The sequence below is a fragment of the Remersonia thermophila genome, chromosome 6, assembly GCF_042764415.1.
Source record: "Remersonia thermophila strain ATCC 22073 chromosome 6, whole genome shotgun sequence".
Classification (NCBI taxonomy): Eukaryota; Fungi; Ascomycota; class Sordariomycetes; order Sordariales; family Chaetomiaceae; genus Remersonia; species Remersonia thermophila.
Window position 1 is genome coordinate 927,418 of NC_092222.1, and position 19,649 is coordinate 947,066.

At 60.2% G+C, this 19,649-nt stretch overlaps 7 protein-coding genes across 7 annotated transcripts; 4 read left to right on the top strand and 3 right to left on the bottom strand.

Annotated features, from left to right (window-relative positions):
- Positions 1-1,582: 1,582 nt before the first annotated feature.
- Positions 1,583-2,250, top strand: VTJ83DRAFT_6439 (uncharacterized protein; the record flags this gene model as incomplete). Its single annotated transcript, XM_071013150.1, has 2 exons — positions 1,583-1,858; positions 1,951-2,250. 2 exons carry the CDS (start codon positions 1,583-1,585, stop codon positions 2,248-2,250), a joined length of 576 nt encoding a protein of 191 aa, XP_070864066.1.
- Positions 2,251-4,973: 2,723 nt separating this feature from the next.
- On the top strand, positions 4,974-6,189 carry VTJ83DRAFT_6440 (uncharacterized protein; the record flags this gene model as incomplete). Its single annotated transcript, XM_071013152.1, has 4 exons — positions 4,974-5,068; positions 5,230-5,499; positions 5,586-6,020; positions 6,096-6,189. The coding sequence occupies 4 exons, from the start codon at positions 4,974-4,976 to the stop codon at positions 6,187-6,189; spliced, it is 894 nt and encodes a 297-aa protein (XP_070864067.1).
- A 2,005-nt stretch (positions 6,190-8,194) lies between these two features.
- On the bottom strand, positions 8,195-9,150 carry VTJ83DRAFT_6441 (uncharacterized protein; the record flags this gene model as incomplete). Its single annotated transcript, XM_071013153.1, has 2 exons — positions 8,195-8,958; positions 9,021-9,150. The coding sequence occupies 2 exons, from the start codon at positions 9,148-9,150 to the stop codon at positions 8,195-8,197; spliced, it is 894 nt and encodes a 297-aa protein (XP_070864068.1).
- A 691-nt stretch (positions 9,151-9,841) lies between these two features.
- Positions 9,842-11,020, bottom strand: VTJ83DRAFT_6442 (uncharacterized protein; the record flags this gene model as incomplete). The annotated part of the gene is made up of 2 exons (XM_071013154.1): positions 9,842-10,761; positions 10,861-11,020. 2 exons carry the CDS (start codon positions 11,018-11,020, stop codon positions 9,842-9,844), a joined length of 1,080 nt encoding a protein of 359 aa, XP_070864069.1.
- Positions 11,021-12,086: 1,066 nt separating this feature from the next.
- On the top strand, positions 12,087-14,476 carry VTJ83DRAFT_6443 (uncharacterized protein; the record flags this gene model as incomplete). The annotated part of the gene is made up of 6 exons (XM_071013155.1): positions 12,087-12,267; positions 12,332-12,412; positions 12,526-12,733; positions 12,867-13,633; positions 13,694-13,740; positions 13,805-14,476. The coding sequence occupies 6 exons, from the start codon at positions 12,087-12,089 to the stop codon at positions 14,474-14,476; spliced, it is 1,956 nt and encodes a 651-aa protein (XP_070864070.1).
- Positions 14,477-15,808: 1,332 nt separating this feature from the next.
- VTJ83DRAFT_6444 (uncharacterized protein) lies at positions 15,809-17,818 on the top strand (the record flags this gene model as incomplete). Its single annotated transcript, XM_071013156.1, has 2 exons — positions 15,809-16,042; positions 16,253-17,818. The coding sequence occupies 2 exons, from the start codon at positions 15,809-15,811 to the stop codon at positions 17,816-17,818; spliced, it is 1,800 nt and encodes a 599-aa protein (XP_070864071.1).
- A 644-nt stretch (positions 17,819-18,462) lies between these two features.
- On the bottom strand, positions 18,463-19,227 carry VTJ83DRAFT_6445 (40S ribosomal protein uS12; the record flags this gene model as incomplete). The annotated part of the gene is made up of 5 exons (XM_071013157.1): positions 18,463-18,530; positions 18,598-18,708; positions 18,814-18,874; positions 18,959-19,034; positions 19,106-19,227. 5 exons carry the CDS (start codon positions 19,225-19,227, stop codon positions 18,463-18,465), a joined length of 438 nt encoding a protein of 145 aa, XP_070864072.1.
- Between the last annotated feature and the right edge of the window lie 422 nt (positions 19,228-19,649).

Here is a 19,649-nt window from a genome sequence, read left to right on the forward strand (position 1 = left end):
TGATCAAGCGCCCCAGGCCCGGAGTCTCGGGACGCGGCGGGCCTGCCGTGGCGAGGCAACGCCGTCCAAGCCCTCACCGGGCCCGCCGCTAGGGCAGGTCCGGCGAGCTTTCCATCCAGCCCCGGGCCTTGTCCTGTTCGCGGAACCCTTTCGCAGACGCAGATGGGTGCTTTGCGGTGGTGCAGCAGCTCGCCCTCCATGCGGGCTGACTCTTCCCGCCCGCAGATCGAGCCGCCGCCGGGCCAATGGGGTCTCGTGCGCCCGTTTCAGCACCACCGGGCGCCAGGAATGCAGCGCTGCCGGCTCACGAGACCCTCATTCGACAAGCGCCACAGATCGGCCCCGTCGAATCAGGCAGCGCACCCACAGGGTACCCCACAGCACAACGCGCACCGGAGTTTGTGCACAGCTCGTTCACTGCCGATCACCAACCCATGAGGGAGGTCGGTACGTACATACTGCGGACGCAGTAGGCTAGGCCTGGCGTGAGGACGGTGCATCTCTTTTGTCATCTGCTGCCTTGCTTTCTTCGTCTCGTTCCGCCGTGCCTGTTCAACCTTCATCTCCAATGTTCGGACGAGGCCCGGCGTCGTTGGGGCTCGGTCATCATCTCAGGCCGCTGCCGACCGCGACCGTTGAGCGTTGAGAGGTCCATGGTGTCTGCCGACGATGGCACGCAAAAGACAAGCTGCTTCCCCAGCTATCAGATCGGGCCACGTCGGGTGACGGCAGAAGACGGGCTGGGACGGGCTGTCCGGGTCAGATGCGCAGAATGGAACGTTTGGACTTCAGGGCATCCTCGCCCAGACCTAGCGAGCCCCAGCGAGCCTCAACCAGCTGCTTCCAGCTCCAACGAGCCAGCACCGTCCACGCACGCTTCCGGCACTGGGGCCGTGTTGTGACTGCCCAGGACCAAAATTACACGACAGCGTGTTTCCAGCAGTCTAGACCGCTTCCGGCCTAGCCTCGAGGCGTCGCCCAATGATTGGCGCGCTCATCTCCACTCTCTGATGCGGCCCTCGCCACCCAGCCCGTGAGCGGAGTGGCCAGCGGCGGACGGCGGTGGGGCCAGATGAGGGTTGTCAAGGATTGGCAAGGGTGTTGCTCCAGGGTCCTGCCTCTCTTGTGCATTAGCGCCATTCTTTATGGTGTGCCCCCACTTTTCTCTTTGCTCGAAGGTCTTGTCCAACCCCATCAGCCTGCTCCGACTTGTCCCTCTTCCCTCCTTCGCCTCTTCCTTGCCTCAACCTCCTACTTTACCCTTCGCCATCCCCACGTACCACCAAAATACCCTACCCACCACCACCACCACCACCACCACCACCACCACCACCTTCGACCACCGCTTTTACAACCACCACCACCAACCACCTCCTACCGCTGCGTCGTCACTTGTTCCAAAAAAGACCATTTCTTTCCTCTCACCGTTCCATCACACAACCGACGACTTTCTTTTTTTCTTGTACCCTAATTCCTCTGTGTGTGGGCTTGTTTTCATTGCAGACGCGCCCGCCTCTCAGCACTTCGGACCAACAGCGACACTTGCTCTGAGCTTTGCAACCCCCAATCATCCACCATCACCATGTCAACCTTCTACCAGTTCAGCGCTCACTCTCAGCATCCGACTCCGGTGTCCGCTGCCGCTGTCTCGCACAACCACCATGGCGGGCGGAATCGCAGAGCCCCGCGTCTTGCCGTTGCCCAGAATCCGCAAAAGCAGTTCCGGGGCGTCAGGAGCATGAAGGAGCTGACCGATGCGGCCAACCTGAACAACTTTCGGATGCGCTTCGAGGCCGTGAGGTCCTTTGACCTCGAAGATGACCTGGAGTTCTGCCCCAACCTGTTGACCGAGAACGACGTGAGTGTTGCCCCACCAAGCTCGTCTGGTCGCCACGCGGGCTCGTCATGTTGTCATGCCGTCCACCAAGCTGACACGTGGTTGCGCAACAGTACATCACGCTCCACAGCTCCGCGTCGGAGCGGTCGTCGCTAGCCAGCAACTCGCCGCAAGGCTCGCCGACGCAGCACCCGACGCAGCTCTCGGCCTTCTCGTTGCAGTCGTCGTCGCCTTCCTTCATCCCTCCTTCGTTCCAGAGCCAGCCGTCCGCGTTGAAGCTTCACCAGCCTGCGGCCACCCGCGCCCGCAACGCCATCCCCATCATCAACCCCGCGACCGGCATCTCCATGTCGAGCCCGCCACCCTCGGTGTCTCCCTCCCGGATGCAGCAGCCCGTCACCCGGCGGTGGTAAGGTGGCGGCGTCGTTGGCTCCGTGATGCCCAGGCGATAAGTCTGAGCTGACCCGGAGCGCCGTTTACGTCGCCGCCGTTGCAACCGGCACGTGACGCAAAACCACCGTGCGAAACCCCGCTCATCTCGCAGCTGTGTTCATCTTGGCGGGAGGCACCGGCATCTGGCAACCTCGCGGGCATCGATTTCTTCTTTCCTTTTGCACCCTCGGGCAGGCGCTGGGGGGAACATGACCCAAGCTGCTTCAGGTCGGCTGGCGGTCCCGCTTCTCTCTCGCGTCCCTTTTTTGATACCTACTTGTACAAAATCAACCTCTCTTGGCGGCAAATGGGCTATTCACCACGACGAATCTTCGGCGGATAATTCTCGGGTGGCGCAACGAAAGAGCTAATCGATACCCGACCGCGATACCCTCACAACCACCACCACCACAACAACAGCCTTGCACGGATCCGGTGCCGCCGCCTCGCAATGTGGAGGCTGCGGCTTGTTTTCTCTGTTTTCTCTTCGGGTTAAACAAGGGCATGGGCATTTTCCACGGCGGGTTTTGCATTCCAGTCAAGCCAGCCTTCTTGCATCGGCGTGTTTGCTACGTTACGGCGTTTTTTTCGGGCCTCCTTTTTCTTGTTTTCGATACCATGCATTACCGGGGGTTTGGGGGCGTTTTTCTTTCCTCGTCACGGAGGCGCGGCGATTTTGGTGCTCATCATCACGATACAACAAAAAGCCTTGACGGTTCACGGAGTTTCACGAACTGACACCCAACAAACAAAAACAACAAAAAGGAATTATAGAGGGACGGTGTCGACCTTCCTAGGGAGAACGGGTCGAAGGGTGTTGTTTGGAAGGGGAACGGGAAAGGAGGTTCTTCGGGGTGCTTTGCGGCCTTCTCGGTGTTTTTCTGATCTGGTGTCGATTGGGGGTACACTACATGGGCGCAAATATCTCTCGGTGTCTGACGGTCGGGTCGGGACGGCAAAGTCATTGTTGGGTTTTTGGGGGATTTTCTCCGTTGAGCTGGTATTTCCGGATTCGGGTTCGGCGGTCGGCGGACGGGTGCGCAGGAACAAGGGTGAGGAGTTGGCTGTGCGATTTTTTGTTCCATCTCTTGTTCTTGTGTTCATGTTTACCTTTGTTCCTTTCAACTGTACCATGGGTTAATGGTGCGGAGCGAAGCCAAAGCGCTACTCCCGCTTTTATATCCGTTTTGTTCTACTCTTCCTCCCACCTGGTCTGTCTGGGGTTTGTACGACTGTGATGCATCTTGTCGGGGTGTTAGGTCTGGGGTTATGGATGGTGGCGATATTTGGAAGAGGAACGACAACATGAACACGTTTCGCATATGCTGCTGCGTTGCTTACTTGCTTGCCTGCTTGGATGATTGCTTGAGCGATGCGTGTTTAGCGTCTTGAAGTTCTAACGATGCGCATCGTGCAACATGTGCAAAGAGATATGTAGCCCATTTCGGAACTTTGATGCCCAGGACCGGCTGGGCTTGAGCAAGGCATTTGGGAGAGGGCCAAACTTTCCCTCGGGTACCTCGGAAAGGGCAAATCCAATCCCGGCGGCATCATTATCCGTCACCCAACAAACCTCTATGAGTCCAGTTCATCAGTAGTGATTCCAAACACCCACGGCCGCGTTGGTTGGGTCCGGCTCGGTGATTCGAGACAATACCTAACGTGTGGATGAGCGGCTGTGATCTTCCCTTATCCGGTTGCTAGAGACTCTAGGCGGCGGCAGGTTTCTCTCCTCTCTTATGAACCGGACATCTCGGAATGCTGCTGCCTGAACCGGGCTCGTAGCGGCTCGGATGCGCGTTTGGGTCGTTTGTTTACTTCCCTCAGGGGCATGGTGGTCATCGACACGACTCCGGGAGGTCCAACGTCAACTCGACTCGGCAGCGCTTGATAACAAAAGACTGCATGAAAGGTCTGGTCCTGCGAAGGCCGAAAAGAGAACATATCAGGAGGGAAGAAAGAGAGGGGGGGGCGATGCGAGAACGGGAAAAGGCGGCGAGAGGTCATCAAACTGACCTCCGAGTCAGCACGCGCTCCCATTGCCGTGCCCCCCAATGCCCAAGGCCTGTTCCGTCTATCAGACACACAAGGCAGTGACACAACTCCCTTCCATCGCTGCTTTGAGATGGTCTCGAGTAGTTCTTGGGGAGTTGTGCCGTCCGAAGCTTTTGTTTCCTCGAGTCGGAACAACAACGGCGTGGCTGGTTTGGAACCTTGCGTCCGAAACCCCTCCGTTCCCCAGAGCCCTCCCGCGTGGCCGACCTCGCCGGCGTTCACCCCTCGGCGGGCCCAGTCACGACCAGCGCGTTGAGGTTTTGTACAGGAGCTTGTTGGCTATTCAGCCTTCCTTTCATCTGATCCTCTTGATGCCTGGATCTTCGCTGCTTTGTCTTTCTGAAATCTTCTTCCTTCAGGATGAGGTTCCTCTCTTGTAATTTTCCCAACTCCCATTCTTTCTCTCCATCGACAACACTCATCCAGAGGGACTCTTCAAGGTTGGTCTCCTTCATTTCCCTCTAGGTACCCTCGCAGCCGTTACCTCTAGGGTCGATATCCAGTCGAAAAGGTCGAACCTGGCGCATCCAGGAATGAAAGCTTCTGAACCAGGCTGCTGACCTTTGTCCTGCGAAGTCGGGTCTGGATCTCAACACTCCATCAAGCCTTCATCACCACCATTGCCTCTAACAAGAATAGCTAGTCGAAGATGATGCACAGCCAGATCTCAGGCTCCCAGTCGGGCGCGCTGAATGGCACCCAACCCTCCCTGAATTCCCGGCAAGAAACTCAAGGCCCCGACAGGTATGTTGTATTTTTTTTTTTCCCCAAACGCTTCTTCGTCACTTGAAGATACCAACGCCATCTGATCACTACCTCAATTCTTTCCCGCGGCTTTGCCATTCCCAAGGCTGTCGTCCCAGGACCGAGCTTAACGGCAGCTTAGCTGACCATGATATCTTCAGCTGGCTCACGGATCGCATCATCAACGTGAAAGTCGGCCCCGAGGAGCAGTGTTACGTCGTCCACGAGAAGCTGCTCACCGGCCAGTCTGAATTCTTCCGGGAGCGCATCGAGAAGGGCGAGGGCGAGATCAATCTGCCCGATGAGGAGCCGCGTCTGTTTGGGCTTATCGTCCGCTGGCTCTACGGCACGGCCTTCCTCCCGTCGGGCGGCGCCAGGACCTTCCGCTTCGCTCCTCCGGGTGATGAGAACCAGTACACGGTTCGTGACTAGTAAGTTGCTGCTGCTGCTCCAGCCCCGACCTAGACGCTTTTTCCTTTCCGGCCTGGAAACACTAACATCCATATCCCGTTCTCAGCCTTGGAGTCTACGTCATGGGCGGCACGTTCGGCATCATCGGGGTCCGCAACGCCGTCATTGACGTGCTCTACGGCTACTTCGGCGAGGCCTCCGATACGCACCGCGCGCCCAACATGCACGACGTGCAGTACGTGTTTGCGCACACGACGCCGCGCTCGCCGATGCGCCGCTTCCTCGTCGCCCACGCGCTCTTTTATCTCTTCAGCCGCGGCCGCCGCAACGAGCCGCTCCCGCGGGACTGGTACGAGGTTCTCCACGGTAACGGAGAAGTCGGCTACGAGTTGATGCGCATGCTCGCCGAATGGAACTGGTCCATGGGCCACAACGCGCCGAGGATGACGATTAAGCCGAGGGCCGACTTCCATGAAAAGATCCCGAGGCAGGAGCAGGGCATCATCAAGAAGGAGGACGGGGTAGATGATGGCTTGGCCTTGTGAGTGCCCGGGCGGCTGCTTGCAGGGTGACTGGGGGGGTTGGCTTGAGGATGGCCTACTGACGCATGCCACAGGACCCAGGCGAAGTTGGTCTCGAAGACGATGGAGCCTGGCGCTCAAGCCTTGCGGCGGTCGATCGAGGGCAACGACGAGGCCGAGGTGCTCTAAACGCGGTCCAGGAAGGGAATACACGCCGGGTGTCTCGGGGAGAGGGAGGATTCGGAGGCATGGGTTTCATCAAGGCGTTTGTGTTGCTTGGCTCGACGGCGTTCGCTTGGAAGGGTTCGGCGGCTTTTCTGCCTTCACCATGAACTGGTCACAGCATTATTGAGGACAAGAGGTGCTTCCAAAGCCTTCCGGAGTATCGAGTATCCTCACCATCCTTTGTCTCCTGGCTTTTAGGTCAGGCAGTCATTTGGGCGCAGCTGTCCTATGCGACATGGAACAAGTTTATTAACAAAAAATATCATTCGTGAACTCCCAAGAGGACGGAAGACGTTGAGAAAGACCGGGACAGCGTTTGCCAGCACGAGTCCCAGTCTCTTGCTTCTTCCGAGGCTTCATCGTGCTTCCTTCTCGGCCTTGATCGCAGGGAAGATCAGGCAGGAGACCCCAGAGTCGATACGCCATAGTCCCTGCCGTTCTACTCCTGAGAGGTTGTTCATGGTCAGAACGTGGCTGATACGGTGGGCATCCAGACACATGCACCTCTAACCTCTGAGCCCTGGACGTATCTTCTTGATACCTGCTGCTCTTCCTCCTTCGAATGCCACGTCTCGTGTCAGCCACTCCACGCAACATACTTATTCCGCCCGTCAAGAAGATGAACATCCCGACCAGCAAGGTTCCTCAAGCCATCATCACCCACTGCAGCATTTCCAGCAACCTTCAGGGCCTGGATCCCAGGACGGCATCACCTTCCCATCTCAGCCGTCTTCTCATCACCAGACTACCACCTTCAACAGCGCTCTCGCAACCTCATGCCCATGTCTCACCAGCCAGGTCTCTTTGCTTCCCAGTTCAGCACCGGGCCCGCCACCTCTGACGGCTCTCCCTCGCACAACATCACTGTCGGCCTGGCAGCCCAGCTAGGGCCTCCTGTAGGCACCGAGGACTTTCTCGAGCGAATCCGTTCAGACCCGGAATTACAAGTATGGTTCCCCGAGGCCGACACGCTTCATGGTTGTCTGAAAGCAAACGCCTGGTCTTTCTTTGTGCCTGCCTTCACGATGCTCGCCTCCAGCGTGGCCAACGACTGGCGCGCACGATCGAAGGACCCAGGTCTCGTCGCTGCTGCCGAGGAGCTGCGTCGCCGGTTTGCCATGCTCAATCCGTCCATGTATGCGGCCTGGCAATACCCGCCACCGCCGCCACCGCCTGTACCACCACCAGCAGCGTCACTGGCACCACCAATGGCATGGAATGGCATGGCAGTACCGGGTGGGATATGGTCCCAGGGATGGCAAGTGGATGAAACGGCACATGGGTACATTGAAGGCGTTCATATTGGTTACAGCAATGGAGGGTTTGGCGGAGACGGGAGCAGTGTCCCCTTCTTTCCTACGCCCCTGAGCGGAACGCCGGTCCATACGTACCCGATGCTGAGCCCGGCCCCTACGACGCCGGTGCACTTTGGTCTGCAGATGACCTCCCTGCCTCCGAGCTCATCGATGCCAAACATAAGCTGGGCTAGAACACTCGGTCTGCAGCCACATCTGAGCGCGAGGCTCAGGCGGGTTTCATCGGCGGCTAGTCAGCTCAACCCGACTGCGCATCCTTTTCAGCGATGGCCGAGCTTGGGACCCCAAGAATCTCAAGAACCGCAAGAACCGCAGGAACAGCATAACGACCAAGACCAGCATGATCCCAAACAAGGTCAACAGCTTCAGCAGCATGAACACCAGCAAGCGCAAGAACCCACTGCGGCCATGGTGCATGAGCACCAAGATGGCGTGGGCCGAGATAAGAAGAGCAACGGCAGTCTTTCGTCCGACAACGCCGACCCTGGCAAGAAGGGAACACTCGGCTCCGAGATCGAGATCGAGACCCTTCCCACCGACAACTCTTCCCAATCCTCTTCCCACCCTGCCTTCAGGGACTGTACCCCCGGCGGCGGCAGCGGCGATGACGACGACGACAACGACGACGACGACGAGAAAAATAGTGTAACTAGCTATATGGATACGCAGCACTTCTTCATCAAACACGAACACGATGGCTCCCATGCCCCTGACCCTGTTCCGGTATCTGTTCTTGGTAGTCCCAAGGAGAAAAGTGTCTCGTTCACGCTCTCCGTTCCAGGGGAACCGGAGGGTACTGTGACCATGACCTTGTCGATACCAACTCCAACGAAAGGGCCAGGCACGAAAGCGAATGCTTCCAGGTCGTCAGAAACGCGCAAAACAACACCAACCACCACGGCCACGACCACGACCTCGACCACGACGACCACTACCATAAACACGGACACGACAGAAGGGTCGGCATCGCCAACGCCTGTCGCGGCAACGACGACAAGATCCATGGCGGACACAGCAGCAACCTGGATAACCTGGACGTTATCGACAATCGCCTGGTTCATGATCGCGCCCGTCAAGCTCGTCACGTCCAAGCTCGCAAAGCTCGAAGGACTGTTGCTGATGGCGGTGGCGACGATGTCAAAGGGCTCAGAGATCGGCAGGACGCAGGCCATGACGGTGGCATCGGAGATCGGAAAAGTGTTGAGGGTTGGCGCGTGGCGGGAATGGGTCTCTTTTGTGGTTTCGTCCGCAGAAACACCAGAACAAGGAGCAGGACCAGGACCAGGACAAGGACCGAAGAGAGGGCCAGGATCAGGACAGAAATCAGAACCGCGGAGGGCGTTGTCATCACCGGCACCATTACCAGAGCGGGCACGAAGGGTAGGGGGACGACGGGTAAGCGGGAGGAGATGAGCGCCTGGGATGGGGGTTGTGAGGATAACATTTCTAGAAGGGGGATGCATCACTGGCTGGACTGACAATCAGAAGCCTCTTGGATGGTGTACATGCCGAACCCAGCGGTCTTGCGCGGGAAAACACAGACATGCAACACAACGTTGAGCTGACATTGCTTTGGCGACAAGTAGACACAGCGTAGTGAATAGACCATGCGGCGAACACGCAACTCGCCTGGTCGTGGTTGTCTCGTGGCACTGGTGAACGAAGCTCCGAATGTGTTCACCTGCCCTTGGGTTGGGCGGCCGAGCGACTCGGGGGCAGGGGGTATAATGAGATAAGCTCCTTGAAGCCACTCCCTTTGTGAAATCCACCGGGTACCTTTCCAGGTGTTGACGGCCCCGCGTACCTGCCCGCCGGCCAAAATGCGAGGTTTTTGCCCCTCTTGAACCGGACCTCAAGATCTCGCGGGCGGGTTTGCTATCGTCAATGGCGGCACACGAAGGGCGGGTAGGAAGTCCTGCTAAGCAGGTGGGCTGCCACACCATCTTGCGGCGAGTGGCGGGTTTTCCGGACCCTGGGTTGGTTGGAGAATATCCTGGCTCTCTCGCTGGAACATCCTCAATCGCACGTCTTGCGCAGGAGGCGTTGGCTGGCAACCCGTGGTTCGTTTCCCTCCCCGCTCTGTTTCTTTTCCAGATCTTGACACGGGGTTGTCCCCCGGCCTCCTCGAATGCGGATGACGAAGATGGTCGCCTTCTGGGGCGAGCTCTCTCGGCGATTGGGGCCGGCTCAAGGACCTGAGCCCGACTAGCTTTGAAGGCCGGCCCCCATGCCTCTTTTTTTTCCCCACCACGGAGAGATATGTCACGTTTGGTGGTGACGGCGGATTGCCTTTGCCTCGCTCACTTATCCAGATTCCTGGCTTTGATGAACCTGCTGATCTGCTCGCGCGTGTGCTTGTCATTGTACTGCTCGTGGCACTCGTAAAACGAGATGAGCTCCTGGGTGCAGTCCACCATGGCCTCGATGTCAATGTTGCTGTCGGCCAGCCAGCCGGCGAAGCGCTGGACCTTGGCCAGCCGCGGATCCGTCGCCTTCTTGGGCTCGGCGGCGAGCTGCGACGACGGCTCGGCCTGCTGCTGCGAGCCGCCTTGGGAGAACTGCTGCTGCGGCTGAGACCCCTGAGAGCCGTACCCCGACCCGGCGGCCGCCGCCCTGGCCTGCGCTTGCGCCTGGGCCTGGGCCAGAGCGGTCGCGGCCATGGCGATCCCCCCGGCGGCGGCGGACGTCGCGGCTCCCGCGGCCGACCCCGTCCCGGCGGGGTTCGCGCCGGCCCCTGCCTGCGAGGCGCCGCTGGGGCGCAGGACCAGGGCGAGCAGCACGGCGGTCAGGGCGATGATGTGCGGCGGGTGCAGCAGGGGCAGGTCGGTCATGTAGTGGTCGTTGATGATGCACCAGGCGAGGGACATTTCCTCGTGGGTCAGGGAGAAGTCGTCTTGGACGGAAAGCAGCGTGCGGTAGGGCTGGTGGACGATGAGCTGGGACTGCATCTCGGAGATGAGCGAGAACTCGCACTCGCCCACGCGCGTCGAGTCGTGGCCGTGCAGGTCGGAAGGCCAGAGGGAGCGGGCTTCTTGGGTGAGGAGGCGGATGTGCTGGGGGCACTCCTCCATCTTGCAGGCGAGGTAGAGGGCGGTGGTGATGACGAGGTAGGGGTTGGTTTGGCGGATGGGCGTTCGGGTGTAGAAGCGTTTGACGTAGACCTGGGCGGTGGCCATGGCTTGCTGGCGGACCCCGAGGCGCTTGCCGAGGCGGTTTATTTCTGGAGACAACAGCGGTGATGGCTGGTGGTTAGCGGCGGCGGCGGCTTGTGCTTGTCATCCGGCGGGTTCCGCGGGAAGCCGGCAAAGCGGAGGCGTACGTTGGTTAAAGTAGATGTTGAGATGGCGCAGCTGCGGCAAGGGAAACATCTGGACGAGGTTGGGATCCTCATCGTCGAGGCGCTGGCGGATGGCGGCAAGCTCATCCTTGGTGAACTGCCAGAACTTCCGCTGCGTCGACTCCCAGTAGTTGGCCGCCATCGGGCCTTTGCCGTGCCCTCGAGGGCTTTGTCAACGCCGGTACAGCCGTCTGGCGCGGTGCCGTCGGTCGTGATGTTGGCGCGCCGTGGAAGGCTGATTGCCGTTTTCGGGGGAGGTTGACCACAGCACATGCTAACGTGATAATACACAGTACACAGTGCTATACACATGCTACATGGGGTTCCAGCTTATCTTATCTCCTTATCGATAGGGCTCGAGGGACAGGCCAATCCGCTGACGTCGATTTCAGGTACCTGCACTGTACGGTACGTACCGTACTCCGTAACTGCTCGGTACAAGCGTAACCTTCAACACGGCGGGTTCCGGCGCTCTTTTGGCGGATGACGAGAGAGGGTCGCATGTGTGTCTCAGACAAACCCCCAAGCATTTCGGACTTGTCTGACACGCCCGTCAGATACGCATGGCGGTTGCGGAGTTTTTCCCCTCTCCCGAGATACCCTTCTCGCCTCTGATATCTCGAGATAACATGTCCCGTCTCGTACGGTCCTCGGGTATTCGGTACCGCATGGGGCTGGAATCCTTGTCGGCGTTGGCCTCGCTGCTCCGCTTTCCTTTTTCTCTCGGCGCATGGGACCTAAATCCTGCCCGGACGTCCCAAACAGCAACCAAGCGCTGCAACCCGGTAGGCAAATCAACACACGCCATCGCCGCCATCCCGCACTTAGTCGCAACCACCCTCCCCAGGGGCATGTTCTTGAGCCCCTCCTCCACGCCGGATCTCTGCAGCATGCGCGATTAGCCAACGAGATCCCCCGGCTGCTCGACGTCGACTTTCGCTTCCGTCTGTCTCCATGTCGTCTTCGTAAAGCTCCGTCTATCGCAACCATATACCCCCCCCCTCGACCTTTGCGTTTGTTGCCGGGGAAAGGCTCGGCTCAAGCCCTGATTGATACACTGTCTGCCCTTTCGACGTCATAGCCCTGAGCCTCGTCGACCACGCACCGCGTACCCGTTTCCCCCCCTCCCCCTCCACATCACTGCCTCCTAGCGTCCCCGTGATCGAGGCATACGCACCCACACACCCTCCAATGGCTGGAGCTCAGGAATGAGGCCATCGGATGTCGTCTCGGAGCCGGGGCCCACCAAGATGGACGAGTCGCAGCAGCAGAAACCGCACCTCCACCGCGACCAGCGCGTCGAGGAGCTGTGGAGGAAGCTCGACCCGGCCGGCCATGGCGAGCTCGACTTCAAGGACCTGAAGAAGGGGCTGAGGCGGATCGACCACCGTGAGCTTGCTCCTCCTCCTCCCCTATGACGGTGTTTGCTCATGCGCCCGTGTTTGTTCAACAGCTCTCAAGGACGCCGACCAGATGCTGCGCGCGCTGATCAGCATGGTCGATACCAGCGGCGACGGCAAGATTCAGTACGAGGGTAAGTGGGCCCAGCAGACGATCGAGACGGGAGCGGGAGCAGGAGCATGGGCAGAGGGTGGTATCGCGGAGAGAAGAGCCCACGCTGAGACCCTGTGCGCAACCGCCCCCTAGAGTTCCGAGTCTTCGTCGAGGCCGCCGAGAGGCAGTTGCTCGTGCTGTTCGAGTCGATCGACCGTAACAAGGACGGCCGGCTGAACAAGGAGGAGCTTCAGAGCGCCTTCTACCAAGCCGGCCTGTCGGTGCCCAAAGCGAGGCTGTCGGGATTCTTCGAGGAGATCGACATGAACCGAGACGGCTACATCACGTTTAACGAATGGCGGTACGTCTGTCTGCGTCGTTCTGCCGGGCGTGTTCTTTGGGTGGGAGTGATGCAAACTGCCCGGTCGTCCTGGGAAAGCCCACCAAACCTGCGTCGTCCAAGGCTCCGCGGAGGCTAACCCGACCCCTTGAAGCGACTTCCTTTTGTTCATGCCGAGCACCCACAACGGCTCGCCGCTGGCGGATGCCCTCTCCTACTATTCCTCCATCGTCACGGTCAACCCAGAGGGCGACTCGCTGGTCAGCGACGACACCCTCGAGGGTCTAGGTACGGCCAGCTTCCTCCTTCAAGCTCTCTTTGGTTCGCTCTTCAGAATCGCCAATCCGGACATGGCCTATCCTCCGACACGACGCCCAGCCGAGCCGGCTCGAACGCCGCCTGTCCGATCGCACGAGGCCCCCTATTCGGACCACGAGCCGTCAGGCCTTTTGCCCTCCCCCGGAACGGGCGTTACGTCGGTCACCGCGCACTACGGACCCGCCGTCGCCAACCCATCCCAAGTCCTGGGCGACGCCGCAGCCCAACGACCCGTCCTACGCTACGAGGGCGCACAAGCCGGCGCCCGCCAACCACAATTCTCCGATGTCCTCGAGGTGGATGAGAAGGTGGACGAGGAAGAAGGGAGGGTGGCCGTCTTTTCCACCAAGCTGACAGATCTGCTGCCGGAACCAGGATACTTCCTCGCCGGCGCCGTCTCGGGCGGTGTGTCGCGGACCGCTACAGCGCCCCTAGACCGTCTCAAGGTGTACCTTCTGGTCAGCACAAAAAAGCACACCAGCACCGCCGTCTTTGCGGCCAATGACGGACGCTCCTCCGCCGCCCTTCGCAACGTCGGCGGGCCCATCGTCGAGGCCATCGTGACCCTGTGGAAGACCGGTGGCTTCCGCACCTTCTTTGCAGGTAAGCCGAGGTGCTGCAGGGTTTCTTGTGTGCGAAGGTGTGCGTTGACATGAGCCTCAGGCAATGGCCTCAACGTGGTCAAGATCATGCCGGAGTCATCCATTCGGGTACGTATGCATCGAGCCAGGACCTCATCGGAAACGAATCTCCCATGCTCACCTTGCCGTGCAGTTTGGCTCCTACGAAGCCTCCAAACGCTTCCTCGCCGCCTGGGAAGGCCACGACGAGCCTACGCGCATCAGCACCGTGTCTAAGTTCGTGGCCGGCGGGATCGGCGGCATGACGGCCCAGTTCTGCGTCTACCCGATCGACACGCTCAAGTTCCGACTGCAATGCGAGACCGTTGAAGGCGGGCCCAAGGGCAACGCCCTGCTCCTGCGCACGGCCAAGAAGATGTGGGCAGACGGCGGCCTGCGCGCCGCGTACCGCGGCCTGGGGCTCGGCTTGGTCGGCATGTTCCCGTACAGCGCCATCGACATCGGCACCTTTGAGTTCCTCAAGAAGTCGTACACGCGCGCCTTGGCGAGGTACTATAAGATGGACGAGGAGGATATACAATCGGGCAACGTGGCCACGGCGGTGCTCGGCGCAACGTCGGGTGCGTTGGGCGCGACGGTTGTCTACCCGCTCAACGTGCTGCGTACGCGGCTGCAGACGCAGGGGACGGCCATGCACCCGCCGACGTATACGGGGATCGTGGACGTTACGACGCGCACGATTCGCAACGAGGGCGTAAGGGGTCTGTACAAAGGCCTGACGCCGAATCTGCTCAAGGTTGCGCCGGCCCTGAGCATCACCTGGGTGTGCTACGAGAACATGAAGAGCCTCTTGGGGCTGAATTGAAGAGGGGGGAAGCGCCGGGACAAGCGGTGCAAAGAAGGGGAGCGGACCGGTTACGTGCCTAGGTGCCGCCCTCCCACCACATCGCACGCGGCGCCGGTATCTAGGCAGAGCACATACGCCTGGTATCGGGAGCTCATGCATTCAACGCCAACACAAAAAGCAGGTGAGAAAAGAGAGAGCCAAGAGGGAGCAAGCATCACGGCTGGCGCATAAGGACTTTTGTATTCTTCATCATGCTTGGAGGAGGAGAAGGCGGCGGCGGCGGCGGGGGACGAGGAGGAGGAGGAGAAGAAGAAGAAGAAGAAGAAGAAGGTGAGAGCGGTGGACGGCGCTAGGTCCAATTTCTGGCATCCAAAGACGAGAGGAAAGAAGAGGGTCTGAATGGTGGTCCTCCCCGAGAGGCGGAGGCGGGCGGCGTTATGAGCATGACAGGAAAAGATACCAAATAGAGAAATTTCCTTTTTTGTTTCTTCGTCTTCTTTTGCGTCAACCCCTTGTGAGCGTTGGAGCTGCGCCCGAGGTGCTCGAGGTGCCTCATGAACATGTCTCCGTCCCACCGACCTGGGTCTCGCCGCGTCATTGTCTTGCGTATTAACGGATGCGGAGAAGCGGCTGCTCTGCTGCATGGCGACGGTGCCCTAGCCAAGTTCAACAGCCATCCTGGAAGAATGACCATTGGAGAGCTGACCGCATGTCCCCAATCGCCGGCGTCCGGGTCAGTCGTCAACGAGACGAGTTCGTTGACTTGTTAGGGGTCTAACGCTCTTCTCCCAGCTTCCTGTTTCGGTACCACCCTGTGCCGACGCGCAAGCTTCTGGACCCGTTGTTGGTTCTTCATGGAACTTTTGCTCCCATCCCTGTCTGTCTGGGCAGCTTCAGGCCGAACCCGCCCATGTCTGGCCCATCGGGTGACGACAAAGTTTGTAGACGCCTAACGTAACCTGTTGAATGATTGCGCTCCCTCCTGACGCCGCTGCCGCGCCAGCACCTTGGGTAGCAGCCGCGGACCTGTCTTCGTCATCATCGTCTCATCCCCAGGGCAGCCTGCTCCTACGTAGCAGCCGGCTTTCTGGCGCCTCTCCCCTCATGCATCCTGCCAGGCAGACACTCCGGACCAGCATCGCGGGCACTTAACGCCGTCTCCCTTTGGTCTTCGGAGGACAACTCTGCCTCCGTACACGCCGTCCCCGTCCTCAACGTCCTCAAGCCCAGAGCCGTTCCTTGGGTGAGCTTGACGGCAGCACCGTCTCCGCTTCTTGATCTTCTCGTCGTTGCGCCAGAAACCATCTTTGTGTTCTCCTTTTCCGTACGGCTCAGCCGACCGCATCCGTCATGGGCAAGCCCAGCGAGGAAGGCCAGCCCCTTTTAGGGAGCCACCCCCCGCCTCGGCGCTTTCGGGGCCGCGGCGCTGGCGACGGCGACGGCGGCGGCGACGATGCCGGGGTACGTGCGCCGCCGGCTTGGAGACGTCGTCTTGGGACCTTCACGGCTTTTGTTACGGGCCTGACTCTGCTCGTGCTCGTGGCCGGGGGGTTTGTGGACTTCTTTGATCTCGTTGGGAGCGAGGTACGTGCGCGGCTTGGTTCCCGTTGTCCCCATCTACGTGAGCTTCCTGATGCGCCGTCCATCATTTTGAGGCTTGGGAGGGAGACCGCCCTGGGATGGCAACCCTCGCTCTCCCACGTCTTGCTCTCTCCTCGTGGCACCTCCTTTTGTGCTGTTCTCCTCGGTAATATGCCTGACGTACCACCAACAAAAACTCACCACTCCGCCTAGGACAAAACGCTGTCCTGCGGCGCCGTCGCCATCGCCCGCGAGACCGAGACCTTTGCAGTCGACTTTGGCGACAACAAGCTCCTCAGCATCTCTGAGCGGACCGCCGACGACGACGATGACGGCTCTCGCTTCCCCCCGGCCGCTCCGGTCCATGTCGTCGGCGCCATTCACTTCCGCCGCGCCGGGCCCGACACGCCCTCCTCGGCCCTGACGGTCGACGTCGCCGTGACCGACGAGCGCCTCGTCGTCGACACACGCTGGTCTCAAGAGGATGGCTCCCTGACCGTCACCGTTCCGCGCTATGCCGAGCGGCGGTCCCCCGGCGGGGCGCCGCGAGAGTGCGTCAACGTCACGATCACGGCGTGGGTGCCCGAGAACGGCTTGCTCCGGCATCTCGTGGCGAGCGCGGAGCACCTCGACGTCAGGCTGCATGACGACCTCTCGCTGTCGGTCAAGAGGACGACCTCGCTGGGCAGCCTTGTCGGGGTCATCGCCTCGGCGAACCCTTGCGGCTGCGACATGGGCTTTGTTGGTGCTGGATCTGCCGAGCACGCCTCCCCAATCCCGCCCTCCTTCCGCTTCCGCTCCGATATCCTCCACGTGCGCACCGTCTCTGGCTATATCATCGGTACCTGGCCCAAGTCGGACGAGCTCCGGCTGCAGTCCACGTCGGGAAACATCCGCGTGGGCGTCGTGCCCGTGGAAGCCAGCGCGCACGACGGCGGCGGCAGCGACGGCAGCGACGGCAGCGACGGCAGCGACGGCGGCGACGGCGGCGACGGCGACAATCACCGCAGCGATGACCGCCCTCGCATCATCAACTCCCGCCTCCCTTCTTCCAGGCTCTACGTCGACACCCAATCCGGCGAGATCAGCCTCCTCGAGCCGATCGACATGAGCTTCAGCTTCCCCGCCCGCGACTACCACCTATACGTGAGCTCCACCGACGGTCCCATCACGGTGGGCGCGGCCTTTGGCTCCTACGCCGACGTCGCGTCCATCTCGGGCCGGCTGACGCTGCAGCTGCTGCCCGTGTTGGACGACGAGTACTTGCTGGCCGGGCCCGGTTCCCACCCCAGCGAGCAGGACGAGCGGCCGCGTCGTTCCCGTCCCCAAGCCGTCCTCGAGACGTCCAGCGCCAGCGGCTCAACCAGGGTTCGCATCCTGGAACCGCTCTGGATATCAAACCCATTCACCGACAACACCACCACCACCACCACCACCTCCTCCTCCTCCTCTTCCTCAAGCCACAACCCCGCCGTCGTCCTCGCAAAAGACCCCAAGCCCAACCCACCCTTCCGCCACCTCAGCTCGACGCACAAATCAACCTCGGCCAAAATCCACCTCCGCCTCCCCGCCAGCTGGGAGGGTGCCATCGACCTGTCCTCGCTGTCCGGTAAGCTGCAGGCGGTTGGTGAGGATGTGGAGGTCCTCAAGTCGGGGAGGACTTGGCCTTCCTTCCGCAAGGTGCTTGTGGCGCGGAAGGGGGAAGAAGGCGAGGGGGGAGAGGTGATTGGGAAGACCACGAGGGGGGATATTGAAGTCCAGATTGGGACCAGCAAGTGAGTGAGTGGGCGCGTAAAGTTGGGCGTAAGGCAAGGCGGCGATGGTAAAGACGACGAGGCAGCCATGGCGACTTGCGAGGGCGAGTTGAAGAAATCAATGGGAATGACGGCCATGTGCCTGCGCGGAATGGAGAGCTGGGAGAGATGCCGTCAGGATCCAGGACGGGTGGAGTGAGAGGGCTTGCTAGAGTATAGTATACGGGCCGGTGTGTTGCTTTGGAAGGCATGGATATCATATCACCTTGCCAGTGGATAAGCACGAAACAACGCCCTTCATCTTCACCGGGGACAAGAGTGAGAGAGAAGTGACCCCAACGCCGTGACCGGTTTGCCTGTCCAGTCCACGGCATTTCGCCGTGGTATTGGCTCGTTCATCTAGCTGCCGAAGCTCAGAACTGCACCGCAAACAGCAAGAAAAAAGAACATCCCTTCCCATCATTCCAGGGCAATCATGGCCCTCGCGTCCCAGCCTTCCAAGCCTTCGAGCCCCGGGATTACCGGCGCTCGGCCCACGACGTCAAGTTGCGAGCAGGCATTTTCCCATGCATGTTTCATCGACGCATTCCACTGAGGACTCGAAAGGGTATTTGGCGATTGCTGATGCTTCGTTCCTGCTAACGGCTGTTTCCCCCGCGCGCCCGCCGTTTATGACCGGGGCTTCTCCTTCTTCTCCTTCCAGAGGGCAAGCAGACCGACACCAGAGACCTTGACGACTGCGATGGGTTAGCGGCGTTCGGGAGAGCTCCCCAAGAGGGGGAGGTGTTGATCGTGAAAACTGACCCTTGAAGCGCACACCGGGAATATCACCCTTGGCCTTGCCCTTGCGACCGAAACCAGCGAGCAGGACCTCGTCGTTCTCATCGACGAAGTTCAGGCAACCGTCGTTGGGGACTAGAAAAGCATAATATTAGCGGGCGGTCTTGACCATCGTGCGAGCGGTGCTCGGCCCGTTTCGTTTTCCATGATGGGTGGTTGGGCTGGTTGGGGGATTCGTACCGAAAGCGGTGACCTTCTTGCCGTTCTTGATGAGCTGAACACGGACGCACTTCCGAATAGCCTGTACCACATAGCCGTCAGTTGTCGTGTTCCGTCGGTGCTGCTGGGTCGCAGGACGAGTTTCGATGGGGGCGGGGGAACGTACGGAGTTGGGCTGCTTGGCCTCGACGCCGACCTTCTCAAGGACGATGCCCTTGGCGTGGGACGAGCCACCGAACGGGCTGTGGACCGCACATGTTAGATTCAAGGCTCGCTCCGTCTCTCGCCGGGTCTGTCGATCGTCGCTACGCACCTCGACTTGAAGGCAGTGCCCAGGGCACGCTTCTTGTAGGCAAGATCAGCCCACCGCTGCTCACGGCGGTTGTTGCGCAGCTTGCGGGCCGCGTTGAGGCCACGAGGCTTTCCACCGGACATTTTGGCTGCAGGACGGCGACGTTAGGACTTGTTGCCTCGAAGAAATGCCAACGGCTTGACGATGGCAATGGCGGCGCTTGAAAGGGGGGGGATGGAAACGTACCGACTTGTTGATGATCGCAGGCTCTGGGAGACGGCTCGAGATCGGGGAAAGTTCGCTTCGAGGTCCGATTTTTTTGGCAGCCAGCGAGTTTAGCGGTAGGGCGAGAAAACCCTAGCCTCCTGATTGGGGGAGTGGGTTCTGCCTCAGCCCGCAAGTCCCACTCCCACAAGCCCCACTTTTATGTGTGGCGGGTTTCGCCAAGGCCAAGGCCGCAGCGACGGAAGCCAAGGCCATCCGCTTAAGCGGGGACCCCGTGAATTGCATCGCTTCGAAGGGGCTGCCCTCGGCTTGGTGCATTCCCATCCCGAGCCTCACATCG